Raw genomic sequence first — 23327 nt, 5'->3', positions numbered from 1 at the left:
CAATCATCTCATAAGAAATCCACATGGCCAATTACTTTTTAAAAAATACTCCTTCAAGCTAGTAGATTTTATGCAGAGAGAGAAAATTGTTCCTGTTTTCTTTCAATTCCACACACTTGACATCTGAATAAGGAATGATGTAGTCATACTATTTGTTCCATCCATGTGATTAAAGGGTTTAATGCATCTAAATGCCTTTGAGATTTCTTTAAACATTTTTATATACATGAGTCTTCTTTTTCCACACATATTTACATGGCAAGTATTTCAGAAGAAGAACCGCTATGTCTACATCTCCACAAGCGTAGCAGCACATTGGAGCTGCTTCTTGTAGGAAAAAAAATCACAGAAGCTCTGGGAGTAAAACATAAATGACAATTCAATGATGTAAATATATGACCTTGTCATACATTTCAGACTAAGAGGCTATTAAAATTATATTGGTACTTCGGGATAAGGTTTTTGGAAACAGCTAGACAGCAGTTTTACATCCCTCTTCCTTTTCATGATGGAATAGTATTTTCTCAGTTTACAGATTTTTCCTTTTATACATAGAGAGAGAGAGAGCGCGCGCGCATGTACATGCAGTACATTTCAGGATCTAGCTCATTCTCCCCGATAGATACTGGTCAATCGTTCTAACTCTCTGCAGTTGTCCATGGAGATAGCTTCTGCTTTCCTTCGAAGACGTTCGTCTCTGTACACTTTTGCTGCATACAGTAAATCTGTTTCTTTAAAAACAAAAACAAAGTAAATAAAACATCTTGGCAATAGCTAACAAATGTTATTTATTTATTTCATAAAATGTATACACCACCTGATTGTAAAAAAACCCCTCAAAGTGGTTTACAAAAAGAGAAAACAAAAAAAGTCATCTACTTCTTTCATATGATGCCAATACTAAAGTGATTCAGATCCACAAATTTTCAACCTGCCAGAGAGTTGAAATTGTGTGGCTTTCAATTCCCCCCTTTTTTATTTAACATATAAACTGCCCTATAACAATGGATCATAGAAGCTGTGTACCAACCCAAGCTGGAAGAAGGTGCTCCAAGCCACTCAGGCAACTTACAAACCCAGTCCTTTAGAGTGAGTGCCTCTATATCGTTTGCACTGAACCTAAGCTTATTGGCTCTCATCCTCCTCATTACCACAGCCCAGCATTGATCTAGATAGACTCCCTCATCTGGATTCAATAGAAAGGAGGGGGGGAACCCTTAGATGTAACTGACAAACTGCTGACACAACATTCCAAATCCCCAGATGACCTCACCCAGCTGTTTCATGTAGATGTTAAAAAGCATGGATAAAGCAGAACCCTTCAGGACCCAAAAGCCAGTGATGGAGTTGAGCACTCCCTTCTGTCAAAATACAAGAGGAACTACTGAACAGCAATGCTGTCCACACCCAATCAAGCAACATCTTTAGGAGGTTACTATAACAGATACTATTAAAAACAGTGTCCAAGTCTAAAAGAAAAAAACAGGGCTACACCGTCTGTGTCTACCTACTAACAAACATAATCCCACAAGGCAACCAAGACAGTTTTGGTGTTAAAACAAAGGCTAAACCCTGAATGAAATGGATCTATAAAAGGAGTTGGTCAGCAACCTGCTAGAACATCTTCTCCAGGAAGAGGATGCTAGCCACCAGAATTTAATTGTTGAAGTATTCGGAGTCCAAATAAAGTGTCCCCCCCCCCCCAGGAATTTTATGACCACTTCTGAGGAGGTTGGGGTCATTCCCCCTCTTGCTGACAACAAATATAACACTTCCACTGCAACTGTTTAAAGCACTCTACAAAGATCACCTTAATGATTCTTATATAAGAGCCTTTATAAGTCAAACCAATGGCTTGTCTAATCCAGCATCCTGTTCTCACAGTGGCAAACCAAATGCCAATGGGAAGTCTGCAAGCAGGACCTAAGCACAGGAGCACTCACCCTTCCTGCAGTTTCCAAACCATCCAAGTTGGTAATTGGCAGTTAGGTGCCAGGAGGTGTGGGTGGAAGATACTGATTCAGCAGGACTGAACTTGCACATGATCCAATGGGCAGGGGTTTCAGTTCTGCTTTATGCAGGGGTCAGGTGTGCAAGTGAATTCCCTGCATATCTGCTGGTGTGCAGAAAATTCAATACGGCATCAGTTGCAGGGCAGGTGGGTGTGGTTTAGGGAAAATGAACCTGGATCTTACAAACCTCCGAAAAGTGGGGAAACTCCCTTAGGATCCATGACAGTATCATTCTATTCGGAACTATATTTCGGTATAGTGCCTATATTTTTTAAAAAATCATAAGGTCCACTTACTTTGTTGCCTCTCTTTCCAACAGTTATTTCGAATGTTGGACACATAGTCCTCTTCCACACTCTTTTCCACCTTCTGCAAATTTGCACCTTTATATTCATTTTTAAAGTCCTTGTTGACATAATAAGCAACACCCAAGTTTTGTGTCTGCATCTGAATGGTCTGTCCTGAACCCCTGTAAAGAGATCCCATACTAATTGTCAGCCTGTGTCACTGTCCCCAATGTTGTTGTCAGCAAAGAAAAATCAAAGAGGGTTTCAGATTCATTGCACCATAAATAAGAGTTTTCATGAAAGTCTTTACGTATATACAACACCCATTTGCCATGTCTGTAAAGCAAGAAACAGCAATGTTGTAAATAATGTCTTGTATCTGGTGTCTGATTTTCTGTAAACTCTATACCTTCCATGTCGTTGGTTTGCTAAAACATGTCTAGAGCTTATCACAATGAAGTGGGCATTCTATTGAGTTAAGATTGCTCCGAATTAGGCGGCTCCACATTAAATATCCTAGCATGCAATTTGCCTTTTTCACAGCTACTGCACACTGGATCAACATCTCCATCAAGCTATCCACGACTGCAGAGTCTCACTCCTGAGTCAGTCACTGCCAGTTCAGACCCCATGAGCGTATGTGTGAAAGTAAGACCCCCCCCCCATGTAACACTTTACACTTGTTTACCCTGAATTGCATTTAACAGTTCATTTTGGAGAGGTCCTCTATCTTTACCTTTGCTCCATTTTGTTTTATTAATATACAAGAAAATATATTTTCATACCAAAGGTTTAAATTAAGAAGTTCCCTCTGTTCTTAATTGCCTATATTTACAGAGCCAGACGGGTTAAGATGGTGGCTTCAATTACCATAGGAAATTGGAAGCTAGTAATGCTGTGAACTTCTCACCTTCTAGGGAGAGGCTGTCACTCAGGTAGGAGGTCCTGGCCTCTGACACATGCAACTGCAGTCTAGCTACTAACAATGAATCTACTATTAGCATGAAAACATAATGCACATTGCATTAGTTGATAAACTACCAGCAGAAGTAAGTACCAGAAGGAAAGCCACTTGTTTTAAGCATTCCAAATAAGCACTAGGATTCCACTCACAAAAAGCCTGAAAATAGCTGTGGTCGCCATCTCCAGATCTCTTAATTCTAAAAATCAAAACTCAGAACCACTTGTAAATACATCTTAGTTACGGCATTGTGCTGCTAGTTTAAAGTGCAACCAAATGGGTAAATTTCACTGTAAGATCTACTTTAACCCCTGTTGAATCTACTTTCCTAAAGATATTCTAAGTCAAACTGTCCAAACCTTGTCAAGGACAACCAAACGAGAAAGCATTAAGGCCTCTTTTCCTAGTGAAGCTGTGAAGGTCAAAAATAAGGCACAGAAACCCTTAGCAACACTGACTTAAGTGATGTAAACATAGCACAGACCCACAATAAGCCATTGTTCAGCAGAACTGAGCTTCTATATTGAGCTAGTTTTTCAATGGGGTAATTGGAGCATTTCTTGCTTTTCGATTCTTTCCTGATTATTTCTGAATTGGTGCACACAAAGGAGAAAAGCCATGCAATACATAAAGCTTGAAAAAGTACAGGAACAGCAGAGGTATTTTAAAATATCCATGTAAACCATACAAATATTAATAGTGCTACTTACGATCTTGGATATAAGGAGTATGGAGGATTGGACACCATTAACTGGCTCAGCAAAGAGACAAGGATCAGCACAATAATTGGCATCAGCTGGATGAACATAGAGAAGCCGCCCTGGAGAAGGAAACAGCAATCAGATAGACAAAGCACAGGGTGTTTTGTTTTTGTTGGAAGGAATCTAGTCCACCATCACCACCACTTTCCTAGACAGGAAATATGTGTACACCCCAAAAGACCTATAGTGGATTCCTGTCCAGTCTTTCTTGAAAGCTTTGGAAGGAGATAGGTTGCACTAATAAATAGAGGCCTTATGTGTAGTTTTTCTTTAACTTCATATTGTTAAAACCTATCACTTCATGTACTATCCTCATGTGAAGCCATGGCTTAGAGTAGCAGTTCTCAAACTTTTTCCTCTCTGCCACACTTGCCATCCTCTCCTGCCACACTAGTGTGACTCGCTACACCCTTTGAGAACCACTGGCTTAGAGGAATTGCAGCAATTCCCATAGAGGAGCAAAAGCAAGCTGCTGCTAGCTCCTCCTAATAAACTTTATGCTGCATATATAATTAAGTGCAAGGGTGCCACCACTGTATCTCAAAATCTAATGTAGGCTACAATATTATGAAGAGGTACCCAGGGGTGAGCCACAATGGGTCTTACTTCTGAGTAAACATCATGCATAGGATTCCTCCATTAAAATAAGATACACTAGTTCAGAAAATTCGGAATTAGGTTTTTAACTGTTACTGTTTCCTTGCATCTGTTTACTAAACAGGCACTAATTTAGACAACAGAACTGCAAGGCATGCTGCTCATTAATATTACTTCTAGGGATGATGTTTCAATAAGTTCATGCAAAAGACAAACATACATCACCCCTCTCCTCTTCTCTTTCATGCCCACTATGACGATGTTGATTATGGTGACTGTAGCCAGACCTTCCATTAGAAAATGAATGCACACTGCCTACAGGGGAGAAAATATTTAAAAGATTGTATTGGGAGCAGAAAAAACACAACAAGGTGGGGGGGGGGAAGTACTCAGCTGTACTCGTTTTGAGGCAACACTATAGGCAATGCAGAATGCCATACTAATTAGTACAAATAATATATTGCACCTTCAAGAAAAAAGGCATAACAGTTTATTGGAGCACTGGCTGCTAGTGGGCAAGGGAAGCATTTAAGTTTCACAAACTTGTTCAGGTTTGGGAAAAGCAAATTTGGTTTTAAGCAAAGCACTAGGAAGCATTAAATAGTTCGTGGGAGCTCTGATATCATTGTACAAGAACCTTGCTGGTACCATCCTACATGAGGCAATGGTTGCTGAGCATGCTAGAACAGATTTAATCAGTTACAAAAGCACTTACACCCCATTCATTTAATACATATGTACAACTCAAGGTGGCTGATCTACCTTAGGAAAGGGAAGTGGGAGGTAATTGGGACTGACAAGTGAATGGGAAGGATGATACAGAGGGAGTGAGATGGAAGTGGTGAACTAAGGTGAGGTGATCAGTGAATATACCTGTTGGAAATGCCCCACCGAAGAACATGTTAAAAAGGTCCTCTGGAGTAATATCTGCTTCACATCCCCTGTGGAAGTTAAATCTACCGTTGCCAGGATGGCTGCATGGCTCTTCATTGCCTGTGAGGTCATATTGCTTTCGTTTTTCTGGATTGCTTAACACAGCATATGCATTTCCAATCTCTGAAATGCAGAGTGCAGGGGAAAGAAGCATGTGAGAAAAGAAACATTTTAGATACACAGAGAAGAAGAAGAAACATTTTAGATACACATTGTACTTGCATTAATTCACAGGTCAGATGGGGACACAGACTGCCTGACTTGCAGTGATCCACTCTTCCACACTGCACACGGACAACATCGGACATAGTCTCATACATGTTTGGGGGTTGATGCATGGCACACAGTCTAAAAGGAGTAAGTTGTTGTTGTCCATTCCCCCTCCCCTTTGAAGCATGGAAACAAATGTATAGTACAGATATCAGTAAGGCTATAGTACTGTGAAATGCTTTGGGATGCCTCATAGGAAGCAATTTATTTATAAATAAAATAAATAACAATGCAAATAGGTATCACAACAGAAAATGTGTTTGGTAACATATAAACTCATGTTCTTTTGGTGCAAGCAGTGCTTCGCCACAGCTGTGCCCAATTGATGTTTTTATTTAAATACAGTGGAACCTCGGTTTTCGAACACTTTGGAAGTCAAACGTTTCAGCTTTTGAATGCCAACAACTCAGAAGTGAATGCTTCCATTTTTGAATGCACGTTGGAAGTCGAATGGCTTCCGAGGCGCATTTCTCCATTTTTCCAAAGGATTTTGCTGACCAGCAATTGCGCCTCAGTTGTTGAGCGTTTTGGAAATCGAACGGTCTTCCAGAACAGATTACATTTGACAACCAAGATTCCACTGTAGTAAGTGTTCATGTCGTATTGCAAACTGTTTAAAAATGCCTTTGAAACAACATACAGGGACCCTGCTCAAGACTGACAAACCCAGCACCCCTTGGGCCCATGAAACAAGGTTCTCAGTAGCCTGGATTCCAGCCCATGTTTCCAACAAGTTACTGGTAAGGTTCCTTTCATACCTATATTAAGCTGATGGATTGCTTTTACAACCCAATGTCTACCACCTTGTGTATGAGGATCGGAATATACTGAGCTACAACCAAAGGACCATAAATGGGAGGAAAATAACAACCATTGCTATTTTTCAAAGGTTTGCATAGGTGCTCCTGGAAGAGTTGCCTGCAATAAGTTACTTCTACAGCTGTTTTTATCCTCCACTTGTAGAAGTGGAAGATCACAGATTTAGTTTCATTGTCGCATAAAATGTTCTGGCCACAAGGTGTACAGCTTAGTGCAAGCTGTAAAAAGCCATCCTTTTGCAGCTACAAAAGGGGCACCTTTGGATCCAACCTATTTGTTAAAAGGATGTGCATTAACACAACTAGTTGGGCAGAAGAGATGCACCAGCCCCTGAAATGTTTTCTTTTCTACAAGTGAATTAGAAAATATTACTTTTAAAAGCTTCTGTTGCTCCTGGTGCATGATTTTTGTCCGGATGAAACTTCAGAGCAAGCTTTCGATAAGCTTTCTTCAAGTCTTCTTCACCTGCATCTTTGGATACTCCAAGGACTTCATAGTAATTTTTACATTTTTTTATACTGCAAGAGGTCATTAAACAAAATAACTTCAATTTTAAAACACAACTATCAACTCTTAAAGCGCAATTGAAAAGTTCATTTTCAAACAGCTTCATCTTATGCACAGAAACCACAGTACCAGTATTTCAATTTTTTAAAAAACTTATTTTAGCAGTAATATTACACATACATTGGAAAATCCATACGTAGTACTATGCCTAATGTTGGTAATATATTTTATTGTAAAGCAATGTTAACAAAGGAATCCCAGATATAATACACACACATCCAATATTACAGTTACAGGTAGGTAGCCGTGTTGGTCTGCCATAGTTGAAACAAAATATATTCCTTCCAGTAGCACCTTAGAGACCAACTAAGTTTGTTATTGGTTGGTCTCTAAGGTGCTACTGGAAGGATTTTTTTTTATTTTGATCCAATATTACAGTTACCTGAAACCCATTTAAGTGGGCAGCAGTTTTTATTCTCTGCCCTGTTATAACTTAGCAGTTCATGATGGCAAAAGCATTATGAGGTCAATGATGTAACCATCAAGAAAGAGGTGGCTTCAAACACCAGAGATTATAAAGGATAAACTCCAGGGAGAAACAACACAACTATTCTTACGGGGATGGGTTAGAAAAAATGATGGCAGTTTGCAAGCAAAGCTCTTGTGTCTTCTCCTCAAACCAAAGCACACTTTCATCTTATTACCATAGAATCCAGCAGCTGGCTTGTGAAATTATTACCACTATCTAGGTACAATTATTAAATGTGAGTCAAAGCTATACCCACAATATTTGAATTGTATGTACATTTTTAACTGAAAGTTTGGACAAAAGTGTTTAGAAGCACAGGAGGGAATATTATAGAAACCCCTAGCAGTAGATAGGCTAGCAATTTCTAAAGAAATTAAATCACAAAAATTCTTCTGTTAAAACAGATGAGTACTTTGATACATGTATTAACAAGAGGCAAATCATTTTCATGAACTCTTGCTTGTATGAATGAATATCAATCATGCATGACTGATACAGTTCATTATACTGAAGAAAGAATGGGTAAACTTCCATAATTTGTAACATCTCAAAGCAGATCTGAATATTTCTTTAACAAAAGAAGGAATCTGCATGGAACCTGAAAGGGTAATAGATTTGCAGTGGCTGTAGTTCTTCAACAAGGAAAGTGCACTCCTTGGAGTCTCATCTTGGTTCCAACTCCTCTTTGAAGAGGAATTAAAAGTGCACCAAGGACAACTGGTAAATATTTTGGAGGAACACTGATATTTCGTCTACATGGTTTATAAAACCCCACTTTGATTCAGAGCAACACTAATCCAATAAGATAACACAGAAGTTCCTACTATTAATAGTTATGAAAATGTTCAACCCACCAGTTTTTTTCCCTACTTAATGAGATTAAATGCTGTGATAGATATTCCAGAGACACCAGCATTACAATAAGAAATATCTCCATTTCACTTTTATGCTGCCCTTGGTAGTTGTGCAGGTTTTGAAGATGATAGCTCTTTACTAGAAAGCTAAGCCCATAATTTTTGTTTTAGAAACTTGGAAATGAAATTTTGCCCATATGAGAAGACATTATCACCAGACCTCTTTGGTGCAATAAAGTGAGCCGCCTTCTGTTCAGCTTGCTTAACCCTTATGCAATCAGTAAAGAGTTATTGCATCTTGCACTGCTCCCAGTTGAACCATACTGTCACCGAGCAACACTCTATTACTACAAGCACTCTCTCTTGTGTATAGGATGGGGAAGAAACTAAAATGCTTGTTTATATTTCTGCCTATCAACACACATTATTAGATTCTAACCTGGCAAAAATATGCTAAAACTAATCACTTGGAGATTGTTTTGCTCTATAAATGGTGCTCCTGTGCTTCTTAACATTATTGTCCAAACATTCAGGTGATGTACATGCAAGCCAAATGTTGTTGGTATAACTTCTGTCATATTCAGTGAGGTGCAGAGGCTAAGCATGTTGGAAAAGAAGCAGGAAAATCTATGTCGGCCATGAAGCTCACTGGCTATGTGCCAGTCACTATCTTGCAGCTGAACCTACTCCGCAGAGTTGTTGTTAAGTTAGATGGGGGTTGGGGATAATAAAAATCTTGTCCATCTCTGTCAGCTTCTTGGAGGAAGGGCGGAACAGAAATTCAATAAATAAAAATAAGAATAAAAACCTCATTATGCAGCAAATGCGTGACTAGACCATTTGCATCATATTTTAGAACGTGGATGGAGAATGTCTGGCCTGCCAGCTATATCTGGCTCCCAGAAGATTCCCATCAGCCACTAGGAACTCTTTTCTTCAGTTTTGCCCCTCTCTCCTTGACTTGCATGCTGATAGCATACGGGACCCCAGCTAGTCCAGAAGTACAACAGATTGCAAGCATGGGGGCCAATCCAGATCAGGACCCTGGCATGAGCTAGGGGTCCTTTTACACTTTCCTCCTATATTGGAAAAGCTATCTCACTTGCTTCTATGAGATATTCAATCAGGAGTTGGGAACCTTTTCTTTCTGTCGAGGGCCACATTCCCTTGGGGCAATCTATTAGGCATGCATGCTAAAAGTGAATAAGACTGAAGCCTGTGGTGGTGGAGCCAAAGTCCAAAGTGGGTGGCGCACCCTCTTGCTTTTGGGCTTGCTCTCCATGCTCCTGCTTTTCTTTCTCCTCATCGCTTGCAAATTGGGTCAAGGACCACATGTTCCTCATAATCTAATTTCTGATTGGATTCAGGTTAGAGGTGAAAGAGTCACTAATACATGCACTAAAGGAAAAGAAGTAGGAAAGGACCTATTCACCTACCATGTTAATAGTAGAATTAAATTTAAACGCTTCAGTATAAGGAACAATTCAACATATTGACACAGCTGCTGTTTATACAGGCAAAACTTTCTTAGCTGTTTGAAATGATAACAAGCTACATCAGGCTCCAGCTGATATTGACAAAGCATTCTGTCAACATAGCGGCAGTGCGCTCAAACTATGAGACCTTTCAAAAATGGAATCCATGAGTTTAGCTCTCACATAAGAACATTTAAGTGACAGCTGTACTGCTCTAAAAGGTTGACTTAAAACCTTTGTAAAGAGCAGTGTGATGTTCTCAGCTTAGTTAATATTTTCAAGCTGAAATCACACTGGCAACATCTGAAGAGGTACTTTTTTTTTTTACCTAGACCAGCCTTCCACAACATGGTGCCATCCAGGTCGTTTGGACTACAACTTTGATCAGTTCCAGTCAGCATGGCAAATGTTGTTGTTGTTGGCATCCATCTGGAGTGTGCCTCTGGGGGTGAAGTCAAATGACTGTGTTAGCCTGGGCAGTGTGTATGAAAGTCCTGGGCTGTCCAGATGACAAGACTCCCCTTTTGGCCTCGCTGATGTGATCCAAAGGAAAGCACAGCAATATGTTTTGCACCAGGAGTTGCCAGTAGGAGGCTTACAAGATGCCTTAGAGACTCCACTTCGGATTTTTATAGGGTCCAGCCTTTTCTTCTCCTGAATATATCCCGCAAGGCAGCATGGCAATTGGTCAGGTATTATTAGAACTGCTGTCTAACTGCTTAGATGGAGGGCACCAGGTTGGGGAATGCTATGCTGACAGATACTCTTGTAATTTATTACCAGTACTATCAACAGACAATCTGTTTATTTAGAAAAATACCTTTGCACTCCTTCCACTTGATCTTTGGTGTAGGTCTTCCCACTTTCACCGGCAGCAGATGTACTGCTGTCCTTCATGCTATTGGGTTTGTTCTTATCACTTCCACTTGCTGGTTTCCGACAGTAAGCACCACTCCCGGCAGCACTCCCATTCTTTGAAATTGCTTCCAGTAACACTACAGAAGAAAAGGAGTGTAAGCTACATAAGCATAGAAGATACTGCTGATAGGATTACATTTTGAGGACAAATGGGGGAAAGAATCAGATAAATTAAGTTCCTAGGCTAATATTTGCAATGCATTCCTATGCAGGTCTACTCAGAATAAGCACCACTGAGTTCAGCAGAACTTACTTTCAAGTAAGTGTGTATAGGATAGCATTTTAGAACACAATTTGAACCGTCCCACCAACATCCCAAGGAGTTAAGACAGTGCATATGTGTCTTTCTGCCACCAGAGATGAGTGCTAATGGAAAGCTATTGTCAGACGTTCTCCTGCCAGCAGGAGCAAGTGCCCCCAAACAAGGCACTGAAGGGCTGTGGCACCAGCAATCCCCGAGCTTCCTTTATGCCAATCTGGAGGTCGCACAATGAAAAGGAAGGAAGAACTGTCTTCCCAAAGTTAGGGAAGCAGTGCTAGATCCACTGCTTCATACACACAGGCCCCACCTCAGATCCCACAGCAAGAAATATCCTTATCCCCCATATAACAGAAAGATTATGCCAAACTAGCTGATGAATTGTACAGAAGATTGATCAGTTAATTGGTTTATTAGTGTGGTTTATTATTTTTGTGCTGACACACTGCTACAGACACCTCAATCACACATCCTCAGAAGATTATTATTTTTTAGCACATAAAATGGAGAGTAGTTAAAAGTGAAACAAGACATCTGGACTGATGTCATGAGTGCCATACAAAAGGTGCCTATGCGCTACTATAAGTATCTGCACAATCATTCCTGCATTCCAGGGGGTTGGACTAGATGACCCTGGGGATCCCTTCCAACTCTATAATTCTGTGCTGCTACTATTACCACAGAAAGTAAGTCCAGTGGTCTCTTTTGCTAGGAAAATAATTGTTTCCCTGCATCTCCATACACAGCTTTTAAGGCAAAGAGAAAAAAGCAATCATTACACAGCATTGGTAATTGCTGAGGCAGCACTGTCTGGTTGATTCAGTCCTGCCTGCAAAGTCTTCTATGGAGAATCACTCAGCAAAATGTAGCACCCAAAAAGGTTTGATTCTGGCCCATTTCAGACTATGTTCCAACATCTAAATCCACAGAAAGGAAAACCAAGTTCTCTTGTCAAGATGGGGTTAAACTTGAGTTATTTCTTTCTGAAAACTGAAACCTATAGTTTCAGTTTAATCAAGATCTTTTTGCTGTAAGAAGCAAAATAGAATAGGTTAGATGATACCATCAAGTGATATTATGATGCAACTAAATTACTAAAATAAGAAATATAAGCTGCCACCTTCACAAGGGCCTCCTTCCCAGCTTGATGAAATTTTTGACAGTATTTGAGCAATCAACTGACTCACATCCCAAACTTCCCAAGTAATGTAATTTTAAATGTATATGATATTAATATTATATTAAAAAGACTTTCTTGAATTAGTAAAAATAAGTTTTAAGATTGGAAAATCCTGAGCACACATCAGGGAGCATTTACCACTGAATTCAGTGTAGGTCACTTCTGAGTAATTATGCTTGGGATATGTAAGATACAGCCATTGTCTTGAAATGGGTTAAATCAGAAGTGCAAGGAAAAAATGGGCCTTCAACAGCCTTAGAAGAAAACTATTGTCTACCATGTTGTTGTTGATCATTACTATTACAGCATCGTAGTTACTGCTATGTACATCTCCAAAAATGCAGAAGGGAAACCTGTAATCAAAGTTGTTAAGAAAATGCAAATTTTTGAAACTAACAGGACTTCAAACAGAATGAAAAGTCTGTTAGTGTGAAGACAAATATTGTAAGTAGGAGATTACCAACTTTTATTTTTTCTAGTCCATTCCTATTTCTATTAAAAATGTCTATGAACGTTATAATCCTTCTCACTAAGATATGAAGAACTGCTTCTGCCAATTTCTACAAAGAAAGCTGCTGTTAAAAGCACAAAAGCAGGCCAGGTTGGTGTTTCCCCCAGTCAGTTTGTAATCCCAACAGGAAGACTGTCCATCAAGTACCAGGAATGAAATGCAAATATGGCAACTCTTATTATTGCAAGTATGTCTACTCACAACTCAGAAATAAGCATACAAATTCACTAGAAGATTAAAATAATAATTTTTAAATAAGACAAAACATATCCAATTGATTTTCTTAATTATCCACATTAGTATACATACTATTTACATGCAAATAAAACATATAAATTAGTTGCTTCAATATGCTTCAGTGATGTGGACTAAGGACTAAGTGCTCTAAGGAATAATTGAAATCGCCAGTTACAATGGCACAGTAAAGTACAATGCTATTTACAGTGGTACCTCTACTTACGGACGCGATCCGTTCTGGGGTGCTGTTCGCACCCCAAAAGTCCGTAAGTAGAGTGCCGCTTCTGCACGTGACGCAATAGAGCACTCCTGCGCATGCAAGAAGCACGCAGAACGCTTTTGCGTGTGCGGCGAAACCCGGAAGTATACACTTCTGGGTTTGCCACGTTCGCGACCCGAAAATCCGCAACACAAACCTAATGCAACTAGAGGTATCACTGTATATTCAAATCCAGACTTCACTCTTGTAAAGCCCTTGAAATACTTCCACAATTATAAGCTTCTTTCAATGCCCTTTCCTGGGTCTGCTGTCGATTATGAAAGATACAATCTAGTCTCCTGCTTGTGTGTGGTTGCTATCATGTTATACAGAACCATGTCAAAGGACATGTCTATACAGTCCCATATTCCTGGCTTGATGCTTTCATTTGTAAATACCGGTAGATTGAATTTATCCCTCAGAACTCTACGCCTCCAAAAACTCTTCAGTACATATGGACATATCATGCCTAAAGGAAACACAAAAAAAACAGTCTGGGCTTCTCCAAGCACAATACAAAAATACCAGCTGTTTAGATGGAAGAACAGACCCTTCTGCTCCCAAAGAAGGCACAAATAAATCAGGAACAAATAGGCCTACAGGTGCTATACAGTCCCTTAACAGGTCCCTCCAGGGAATCAAAGATTGCAAGCAAAATATTTGCTGAAGTCTCATATGTCTTAAGCATGCATACTACCTCTGTAAGAAAGTAGTCAAACTAACTGAAACATCACTGGCTTAAAGTAACATTGAAAGTCATTCTTCCTCCCAAGAACAGAGTTAAATGAATTAAAATAAATATAAATAAAGTGATACAAGTTTACCTGACATTTTGCGGGCCAGCGGCCTGTAAGAAGAGGGAGGCTAACATTTTTCAGCCCAAAAACCACATTGAAGGTTGGTTTAAACTGTTTCTCATATTGTGTTTTAATAGCAGTAACCTGCTCTGGGAACTTAAGAGTGAAGGGTGTGTGATAAATTTTTACACTGTAGTATCATCATTGTCCCCCTCAAGGACTGCATGCCACTGCACACTCACATGCACACACTCACCACAAACATACATTCAGGGAGGTAGGCAGAAACATTCAAGCAGCACACACACCCTTTCTGCTGATCAGCTTAGCACTGCAACAGGGAATAAAAACACTGTCTATGTTCTTCAGAGATATCAATCTCTGAAGAGCATCATAGTGCTGGACTGCAAAAGGAACCTCTCCTCCACAGCCTAGTGTTGTGATTGCAAGGAAACCCCGACTTACTTACAATGATGCCTCTTCTCCCTCTGGCATGAAGCCACTGCTAGAAGGTCTAAGCCAGGGGTAGGCAACCTAAGGCCCGGGGGCCGGATGCGGCCCAATCGCCTTCTCAATCCGGCCCGTGGATGGTCCAGAAATCAGTGTGTTTTTACATGAGTAGAATGTGTGTTCACCCCGCAAAAAAAAAATATAGTCCCGCCCACCACATAGTCTGAGGGACAGTGGACCGGCTCATGGCTGAAAAAAGTTGCTGACCCCTGGTCTAACCACTCCCCTGTTTCCCAGACACTAAGGCCTTCTAAGAACTGCATTACGCCAGAGGCAGAAAAGATACCTTCATCTGAGAGAGAGCTGGTGGACTGGTGCAAGTGCCTTTGCAACACTGGCTCACCATCTCTGCCCTATGACATCCCTCATTCAGATATTCAGGCAGATTTCCTTAAGACAAATTCCTTAATTAAAGTGAATTCCTTAGGAGGAATTCTTTAGTACTTACTTTAAATCGAATATGCAAAAACTAGGTGTGTCTAGGCTTGATTTGATTATTTGCCATGGTTGCAGCTCTTATGGCTGGTGAAGACTAAAAATTTGGATTTGAAGCAGGGCTATGATAATGTTACATGTGTTGCAAAGATCCAGTTCTACGGCCTACTGCAATTTGCACTACTGCTTTTGTATCTACTGAAGTAAACAGCAGTATAAACAAGAGCAACTCCCACTGTTGGCCTAGAATACTGTAGATGCTTTCAGAAGGTGATTGTAAACACACACCATTCACTTAAATTATTCAGGTAAATCTGCTCTTTTGAGAAATTTAAACTGAACTGCCTGCTTCTCAGGTTTTTAATTATAGGGTCCAATTTAAACATGACACTAAGAGTGCAAGAACTTAGACATGGAACATTTCACAGCCCTGCAGGCCTCTGCTGCTTGGTATGTGACATGCTAACACTGCACACCCAGGTGAGCTGATCTGGCTATCTGAGATGCTGGAGACATGGAATGCTGCAAGGGTTTTACAAAATGTCTGGCAATATGTTTCAGCTGGATCATAGTTGTTGGAGAATCTCTGAATAAAACAGAGCTTAGCTAGGTGTACATTCTATGATGGCATTTACTGAAGAAATTATCTGCTAAGTTAGGGGTCAGCAAACTTTTTTAGCCATGGGCCGGTTCACTGTCCCTCAGACCTTGTGGGGGCCGGACTATATTTTGAAGGGGGAAAAAATGTACGAATTCCTATGCCCCACAAATAACCCAGAGATGCATTTTAAATAAAAGCACACATTCTACTCATGTAAAAACATGCTGATTCCCAGACCGTCCATGGGCTAGATTTAGAAGGCGGTTGGGCCCGATCCAGCCCCCAGGCCATAGTTTGCCTACCCATGCGCTAAGTCTTATTTGTGCTTTTAATATATATATACAGTTCATTACCTTCATCTTTAATATTAGGTCCATGCCAGCTACAAACCTGGACAACATTTGATCTATAAAGCCCTATGCAGCTCAGGACCACCTCACCCTGTATGAAATTGCACAGACCCTGTGGTCTTCATCAGAGATCCTTCTCCATGCACCTTGAGTGAGATACAGAGGGAGCCACATGAAAACAAGACATTTTCAGAAGTGGTCTCCCACATGTGTAATGCTCCCCAGGGAAAAGTGCCTGGCACCATCATTATCAGTTTTTAAGTGCCAGCCCAAGACCTTTTCATTCGCTCAGGCTTTTGATAACAAAGCTGTTCACTACAGTGGTGCTTATCTTTTAATGGGGTGCATAGTGTGTTATTGGATGAGCACTTTGGGTACTTTGTATTATATACTGTTTTAAATTTTCTAAGTTAATTTGTTTTTAACTGTTATATTTTATCTTGTTAAGATGTTTTGAAACTTTTTCCTTTTCAAAATGTAACTAACAAATGTAAATAAGAATAATAATGTTACAGTACTTTTATTATTTTCAGAACAATCTTTTAAGTAATATATGTACTGGTCCAGAGCAACGATGATACAAATTGCCCTGAAAGCCACATATATTTTTGAACATGTTACCTTCAGACCAGATTACCAGGGTACATGTATTGTGACCTGAAATATAACCAGGTATTTGAAATGAGGTTTACCAGAGGCAACATATATTAGCAAAGCTGTTTGTACTTTCATAGCTCTAGGAAGCAAGTGGCCCCAGCAGGCTACTATTATGTTATACTGGGTTTCGTCACAGATGAGCCTAGATTAGGCTAAGTGAGTCATGTGTAGCAGGTGTCTCAGGAACAACATATTTGCATGATCCCAAAAAAGCTCTAAATAACTGTGGTGGGAATGATAATTTCAAAACATTACCGTCTCTTCACTTTTGTATTTCAAATATCCAGCCTTGATTCCACAGTTTAACCAGATTTCAAGTCCTCCTATGTTTTTAGCAGCTTGAAACTGGCTTGAATAAAAGGGAATTTGGGACAATTGTGCAGTGTGGAGGAAATAATTTAGGCATGGGGAATAGCTAAGTAGTGAAACAAGGAAATGGAAAATTGGAGGCAGGCTTAGCATAAAAGATTAAGGGCTGAGCACATTTCCACAATCATATGTAGGAATCTGACATCCAATAAATTCAGCATCCTGGGAATCTAAGCTTTTACTTTAAAAGGAAACAGTGGTGTTCAGGTGGGAAATCTTCCATAAGAATAAAATCCAGCACTTCATTTTTCTATGAAAAAAATGTCATTTTATAAATTTACTAGTAACAATGAATGGATACCAATTGCAAATACAGTATTAGGCAAGTCTGGAAGCTTCACATTTTTGCTGTATTCACTAAATACAAGTACAATAAACATGCTAAATTAGATCACTCTCTAGGGTATCAGAAAATTTTTCCATTACAAGTTACCCTTGCTTAGAAAAAAACTATCTAGAAAACTCACATAGTACAAAGGTGCTTAAAGCATGTGGGCAAGAAGATGGAGGCTGGGTAGAATTTCAAATGACCCGGGTTTCAGTGATATGCATGGTTGATGAAACTAAAATCATGTAAAATAAGCAAATATTTATTGGGGAAAATCTAGGTCACCCTGTTGCATTTTTTTAAAAAAAGTTTCTACAAAAGCCCAGTATATACATGGAAGTTCATGGAAACCTGAGCTTGCTTACTGCCACACTTAAAACTGATCCCCTGCCAGCAAGCTAGAGTTAAGAAACTAGAAATTTATTAACATTTCTCAGTGCCCTAATGGAAACAGATTCCCTGCGATCCCCTTACAGAAGTCAAAACCAGCTAAACCAGACCACCCAGCTACAATGCTATGCACACTTACCTAAGGCTCAATGCCAATGAACTCAGTGGCACTTGAATAGTCCTGCATAGGATTGCACTACACAACTGGTTTGTTTGTTGTGTAGATATACCCCAAAGATCAAGTTTCTAAAATTTCAACAGGTACAACTCACGTATTACCAAGTGTTTTTCCAACAAGACTACATACTTTTTTGCTTTTTTACAATAACAAAAAGAAAGAAAGAACTGAAACAATGGTGCTGGCTCCAGTTAGCTCAGGCCCTAGGTATAACAAGAAAGGTGGTGGGGGGGGGGGAGTTGTAAATATACTAAGGCACTTTTAATACAGTCCAGCGCTAACTAAGTCGATACTGCAGTAAGACCTGTGAAATTTAATGACAGCTACTCCCTACTAATTGTGGCTAGAATAATCTCTGCTAATCATCCTATAGAAGTTACGAAACATGACAATGGGATTTCTATAGCAAGGGAGTACCCAGTTCAAAGGTTGCCTCACTAGGTAACTTTAGGTGAACTCACTAGGTAACTAGGGAACTGACTCTCTGAGCTACCTTACAGAGTTGCTGTTGTAATCCATCAATGAAATACTGTAATGGGCATGAAACATGTTGAAATTTATTTATAAATACTACATAGTATTGTCATCAGGATTGGTTTCAGGATATGGGGACACCAGTGGCGACTGCTAGCCACTGGGTGACGTGGAAAGTGGAGAGCCAAGCAGCAGGTGGAACCAAAGCCAATAAAGGGCAGAGCCAACTAAATCTAATTTTATCCCCATCCTCCTTCCTGCTGAGTTCTACAATGGCAGCACTGAGACTAAGCAAGTAGAAGCTGACAGCCAGGGCCACCCCCCAGAATGACTAAGTAGGAAGACAGGTAAGTTGGTGCTGGCCATGGCTGACTGAGTTGGGAGGGGCAGTTGTCCCATTTGCCCTAATGGACCAGTCACCACTGGGAGGCCCCTTGGAAACATGTCGTTCACACACCCCATCCTCCTCACACATCCAGTTAGCACAATCCTCCACTGTGTAAAAGGTAAAGGACCCCTGGATGGTTAAGTCCAGTCAAAGGAGACTATGGGGTGTGGCGCTCATCTCGCTTTTCAGGCCAAGGGAGTTGGTGTTTGTCCACAAACAGCTTTCCGGGTCATGTGGCCAGCATGACTAAACTGCTTCTGGCACAACGGGACACCATGTCAGAAGCCAGAGCACACGAAAATGCCATTTACCTTCCCACTGCAGCGGTATCTATTTATCTACTTGCACTGGTGTGCTTCCAAACTGCTAGGTTCGCAGAAGCTGGGACAGAGCAACAGAAGCTCACCCTGTCATGTGGATTTGAACTGCTGACCTTCTGATTAGGAAGCCGAAAAGGCTCAGTAGTTTAGACCACAGTGCCACCAATTCCCAATTCCACTGTGTACCATGAAGGGAGGGCGCATAAGTGTATAGAGGCAGCAGCTCACACAACATACACTTGCTTGGGGGGGGGGCACTGCGGGGATGACTGAGCCCCACAGCTATCCAGAAGTTGTTGGACTCCAGCTGCCACCATACTCAACCACTGGATATGCTACCTGCAGCTAATGGGAGTTGGGGTCTACAACATCCGGAGACCATCAGGTTGGGAAGTATAGTCTAAAGCAGCTTTACTCAACCTTGGGTCCCCAGGTGTTGTTGCACTGCTAATCCTTTACCTTTACTCCCATCAACTTCCCCAATAATGGTTGGGACTCAAACTCTGCCAAGAGTGTAAGGTCTGACAAATTCCTCCATTGCATCTCTGACAACTTCATTTCCCAAAAGGTGGAAGAACCAACAAGAGGATCATCTATCTTGGAGGTGGTTCTCACCAATAGGGAGGAACTGATTGATTAAGTGGAAGTGCTCGGAAACTTGGGAGGAAGTGATCATGTTCTCCTGGGTTTCAGTATACAGAGGCATGGGAAAACTGAGTGTAGCTGGACACACACTCTGGACTTTAAGAAGGCCAATTTTGAAAAGCTAAAACAGCTACTGGGTGTGATCCCATGGTCAGAAATACACAATGAGAAGGGAGTCCAAGAAGGATGGGAGTTTCTAAAAGGAGAAATATTGAAGGCCCAAATGCAGACAATACCAACAAGAAAGAAAAGTGGGAGGCATCTAAGGAAACTAGTATGGCTGCATAAGGAGCTTACAGATGAGCCGAGAGTTAAGAAGGGCATGTATAAGAAATGGAAGAAAGGGGAAATCACAAAGGAGGAGTATACATGAGTAGCCAACAGTACAGGGGGAAAGTCAGGCTGGCTAAAGCTCAGAATGAGCTCAGGCTTACAAGAGAGGTTAAAAACAATAATAAAGGTTTCTTTGGCTATGTCTGAAGTAAGAGGAAGAACAAGCAAATGGTAGGTCCTCTGCATGGGGAATATGGAGAAATGCAATTGGGTGACAGAGAAAAGGCAGAACTATTCAACACCTACTTTGCCTCTGTCTTCACCCAAAAGGAAAGTGATGCCCAACCTGGTGATAACAGAATAAATGATGTAAGGAGGGAGCTGCAGCCCAAGATAGGAAAGGAGGTAGTAAGGGAACACCTAGCTACTTCAAATGAATTCAAATCTCCAGGGCCTGATGAGCTGCATCCAAAGCTACTAAAGGAGCTTGTGGATGTAATTTCAGAGCCTTTGTCTATTATCTTTGAGAATTCATGGAGAACAGGTGAGGTCCCTACAGATTGGAGGCTGGCAAATGTTGTCCCCATCTTCAAAAAAGGGGGGGGGGAGGAAGACCCAGGTAACTACCAACCGGTGAGCTTGACATCGATACTAGGAAAGGTCCTAGAACAGATAATTCAACAGTAGGTCTGTGAGTATTTAGAAAAGGATGCTGTGATTATTAAGACCCAGCATGGGTTTCTCAAAAATAAGTCATGGCAGCCCAATCTGATTTCTTTTTCTTTTTTTTATGTAACTACTAACTTGGTGGATCAGGGAAATGCTGTGGACATACTGTGTCTTATTTCAGTAAGGCTTTTGACAAAGTCCTCCATGATATTCTCGCGAGGAAGCTGATAAAATGTGAATTGAATGAGAAAACTGTTAGGTGGATTTGTAGCTGATTGACTAACCAAACCCAAAGAGTACCCATGCAGATGACACCAAAATGGGAGGGGTAGCTAATGCCGCAGATGACAGAATCGGAATTCAAAATGACCGACTGAAGAACTGGGCGCAAGCTAACAAAATGAATTTCAATAGAGACAAATGTAAGGTTCTGCACTTAGGCAGGAAGAACCAGATGCACAAATATAGGATGGGGGACACCTGGCTTACTAAGTAGTACATGTGAAAAGGATCTAGGGGTCTTGGTGGACCACAAGCTTAACATGAGTCAAGTTTGATGCAGCAGCAAAAAAATCTAATGCTATTCTAGGCTGCACCAACAGAGGTATAGTCAAGGGAAGTACGGTAATAGTACCACTCTATTCTGCCTTAGTCGGACCACACTTGGGATACTGTGTCCAATTCTGGGCAACACTAAACATCCAACTGAACATTCATAAAAAGTTTCTGACAGTTTGAGCTGTTCAGCAGTGGACAGACTCCCACAAGAGGTGGTGAACTCTCCTTCCTTTGAGGTTTTTAAACAGAGGTCGGATGGCCACCTGTCATGTTTAGCTGAGGTTACTACATTGCAGGAGTTTGGACTCGATGACCCTTGGAGTCCCTTCCAACTCTAAGATTCTATGATCTCTAGCTAGCAGGACCACTGGTCAGGGTGATGGGTATGAGACTCTTAATCAAGGGGTCATGAGTTTCAGCCCGACAATGGGCAAAAGATTCCTGTATGGCAGGGGACTGGACTAGATGACCCTTGTAGCCCCTCCCAACTCTACAATTCCAGCATGGAACTCTCAGAAGGTCCCCCATCCCCCACAAAAAAGTTAACCAATAAACCTCAAAATTACCAAGTTGACTTCAAATCTAACCCATCACTGATGTTTCCCAAAAATGTTTATATATTCTAAATGGAAAGTGCAAAAAAAGAAAAGGGTTGTGCCATGCCCTAATATTGTCCAAGCGTCTTTCATTAGGATCAGATGAGACTCCTGGCCCGTTGTGTTTTCAGCAGCAGCTTCAGGAATAGGATCATTAATGGGCTGGGGGCCCAAAGCTGAGAAAGGCTGGTCCCCCTGCCTGCTATAAAGAGCAAGAGCAGCAAACGCCACCCTCTCTCTTGCCGGCGCCCTCGACATAGCGCCCCGAGGCCAGACCCTAGAGATGAGGCGACGGAGTTTGTCAGACACCTTCTTATAGCCCCCCCCCCTCCAATTTCTTCTCCTTCTAGACTCCCGACACCTGACCGTGAAGGGAGGCCAAGGGCGCTCTCGAAATACAAGGGCCGCCTTTCAGAGGGAGGCGCGCAGCCTCGGCCAAGAGGGCGGGAGGGGGGGGGGTCCTCTGGGTCGGGCGCCCCGCTCTCACCTTTGGCGGTCTCGGTCGGGTAGAGCTTCTGGGCCTTGTTGAGGAAGCGCAGCGCCCGCTCCCGGTTGCCGGCCTCCAGGGCCTCGCGGGCGATCTCGATGCATTTCTCCGCCTCGTCGCGGTTCCCTTCCATGGGCCTGTCCTTCTTCCGCCTCCGCCCGCCGCAGCGCAGGGAAAAGGCGCCTGACGGGGCCAGCCGGGCGGGCGGGCGAGCGCCGCCGGGGCGCTGAGGAGGCCGGGGGTGGCGGGGTTTGCGAGGGGGGCTCGCCGGGGCCTTTCCGTGGGCCGCCTCACTCCGCGCCTCTGGGGCCGCTGCCGGCGGCGGCGGACGCCCTCCGCTGCATCGCCCTCCGCTTCTCCCGTCAGCGACGTCGGCTTAAGGCCGCTTGCTCGACGCACCGGAGCCGGCCGGGCCCAGCACCGCCGCCGCTCTCGCTTCCGGGGAAAGGCTCCGTGACCGGCCGCGAGAATAGCTTTGCGCAGGCGCGGCCGAAAGGAGCACTCGCCTCCCAAATGCCACGACGCGAGCGCGGCTTCCCCCAGCGGCCAGTAGGGGGCGCAGCCCCAAACCCGTTGGGCAGGTGGGCTCCGGGGGCAATTTACCTGCCTGCTCACCTTTCAGTACACTTCAGGATGCTTTTTCTGGGTGAAGAGCACTCCCTTTTGTACCTTACAGTATTATATACTTGTGGTGTATCAGACCAGAGCTGTGGTTTTAGGACAAGTTGAATTGTATCTCCCCTTCCTGTTTTTTAGGATGTGCAAGAGGGATTGGGAAACCATAGCCCTCCAGATGTTGGACTCCCAACTCACACCATGCTGGCTACATGGATTTTAAATTGTCGTAACCCGCCCTAGTGCCTCATGGTGGAGTGTAAGAAATCGGTAATATTCATCAACCCATCCTGCACCTGCTTTTCAGCTCCATGCAGG

At 42.0% G+C, this 23327-nt stretch overlaps 1 protein-coding gene across 1 annotated transcript; it reads right to left on the bottom strand.

Moving 5' to 3' along the window:
* Nucleotides 1-149: 149 nt before the first annotated feature.
* DNAJB14 (DnaJ heat shock protein family (Hsp40) member B14) lies at nt 150-22720 on the bottom strand. Its single transcript, XM_033160440.1, has 8 exons — nt 22395-22720; nt 10826-11000; nt 7013-7158; nt 5492-5674; nt 4839-4933; nt 3971-4080; nt 2309-2481; nt 150-731 (listed from the first exon to the last, which is right to left on the bottom strand). Exons 1-8 carry the CDS (start codon nt 22525-22527, stop codon nt 607-609), a joined length of 1140 nt encoding a protein of 379 aa, XP_033016331.1. The 5' UTR covers nt 22528-22720; the 3' UTR covers nt 150-606.
* Between the last annotated feature and the right edge of the window lie 607 nt (nt 22721-23327).

This window comes from Lacerta agilis, chromosome 9 (genome assembly GCF_009819535.1).
Source record: "Lacerta agilis isolate rLacAgi1 chromosome 9, rLacAgi1.pri, whole genome shotgun sequence".
In the NCBI taxonomy this organism is placed as follows: domain Eukaryota; kingdom Metazoa; phylum Chordata; class Lepidosauria; order Squamata; family Lacertidae; genus Lacerta; species Lacerta agilis.
Note: the sequence above shows the minus strand (reverse complement) of the source record. Positions and strands in the feature narration are given on the sequence as shown.

Coding starts and splice junctions, on each gene's coding strand:
- DNAJB14 (XM_033160440.1), bottom strand. CDS start 22,527: ATGGAAGGGAACCGCGACGAGGCGGAGAAATGCATCGAGATCGCCCGC. Junction 11,001..22,394: donor CCCGACCGAGACCGCCAAAG/GTGAGAGCGGGG, acceptor TTTCTTCTGTAG/TGTTACTGGAAGCAATTTCA. Junction 732..2,308: donor TTGGAAAGAGAGGCAACAAA/GTAAGTGGACCT, acceptor TTGTTTTTAAAG/AAACAGATTTACTGTATGCA.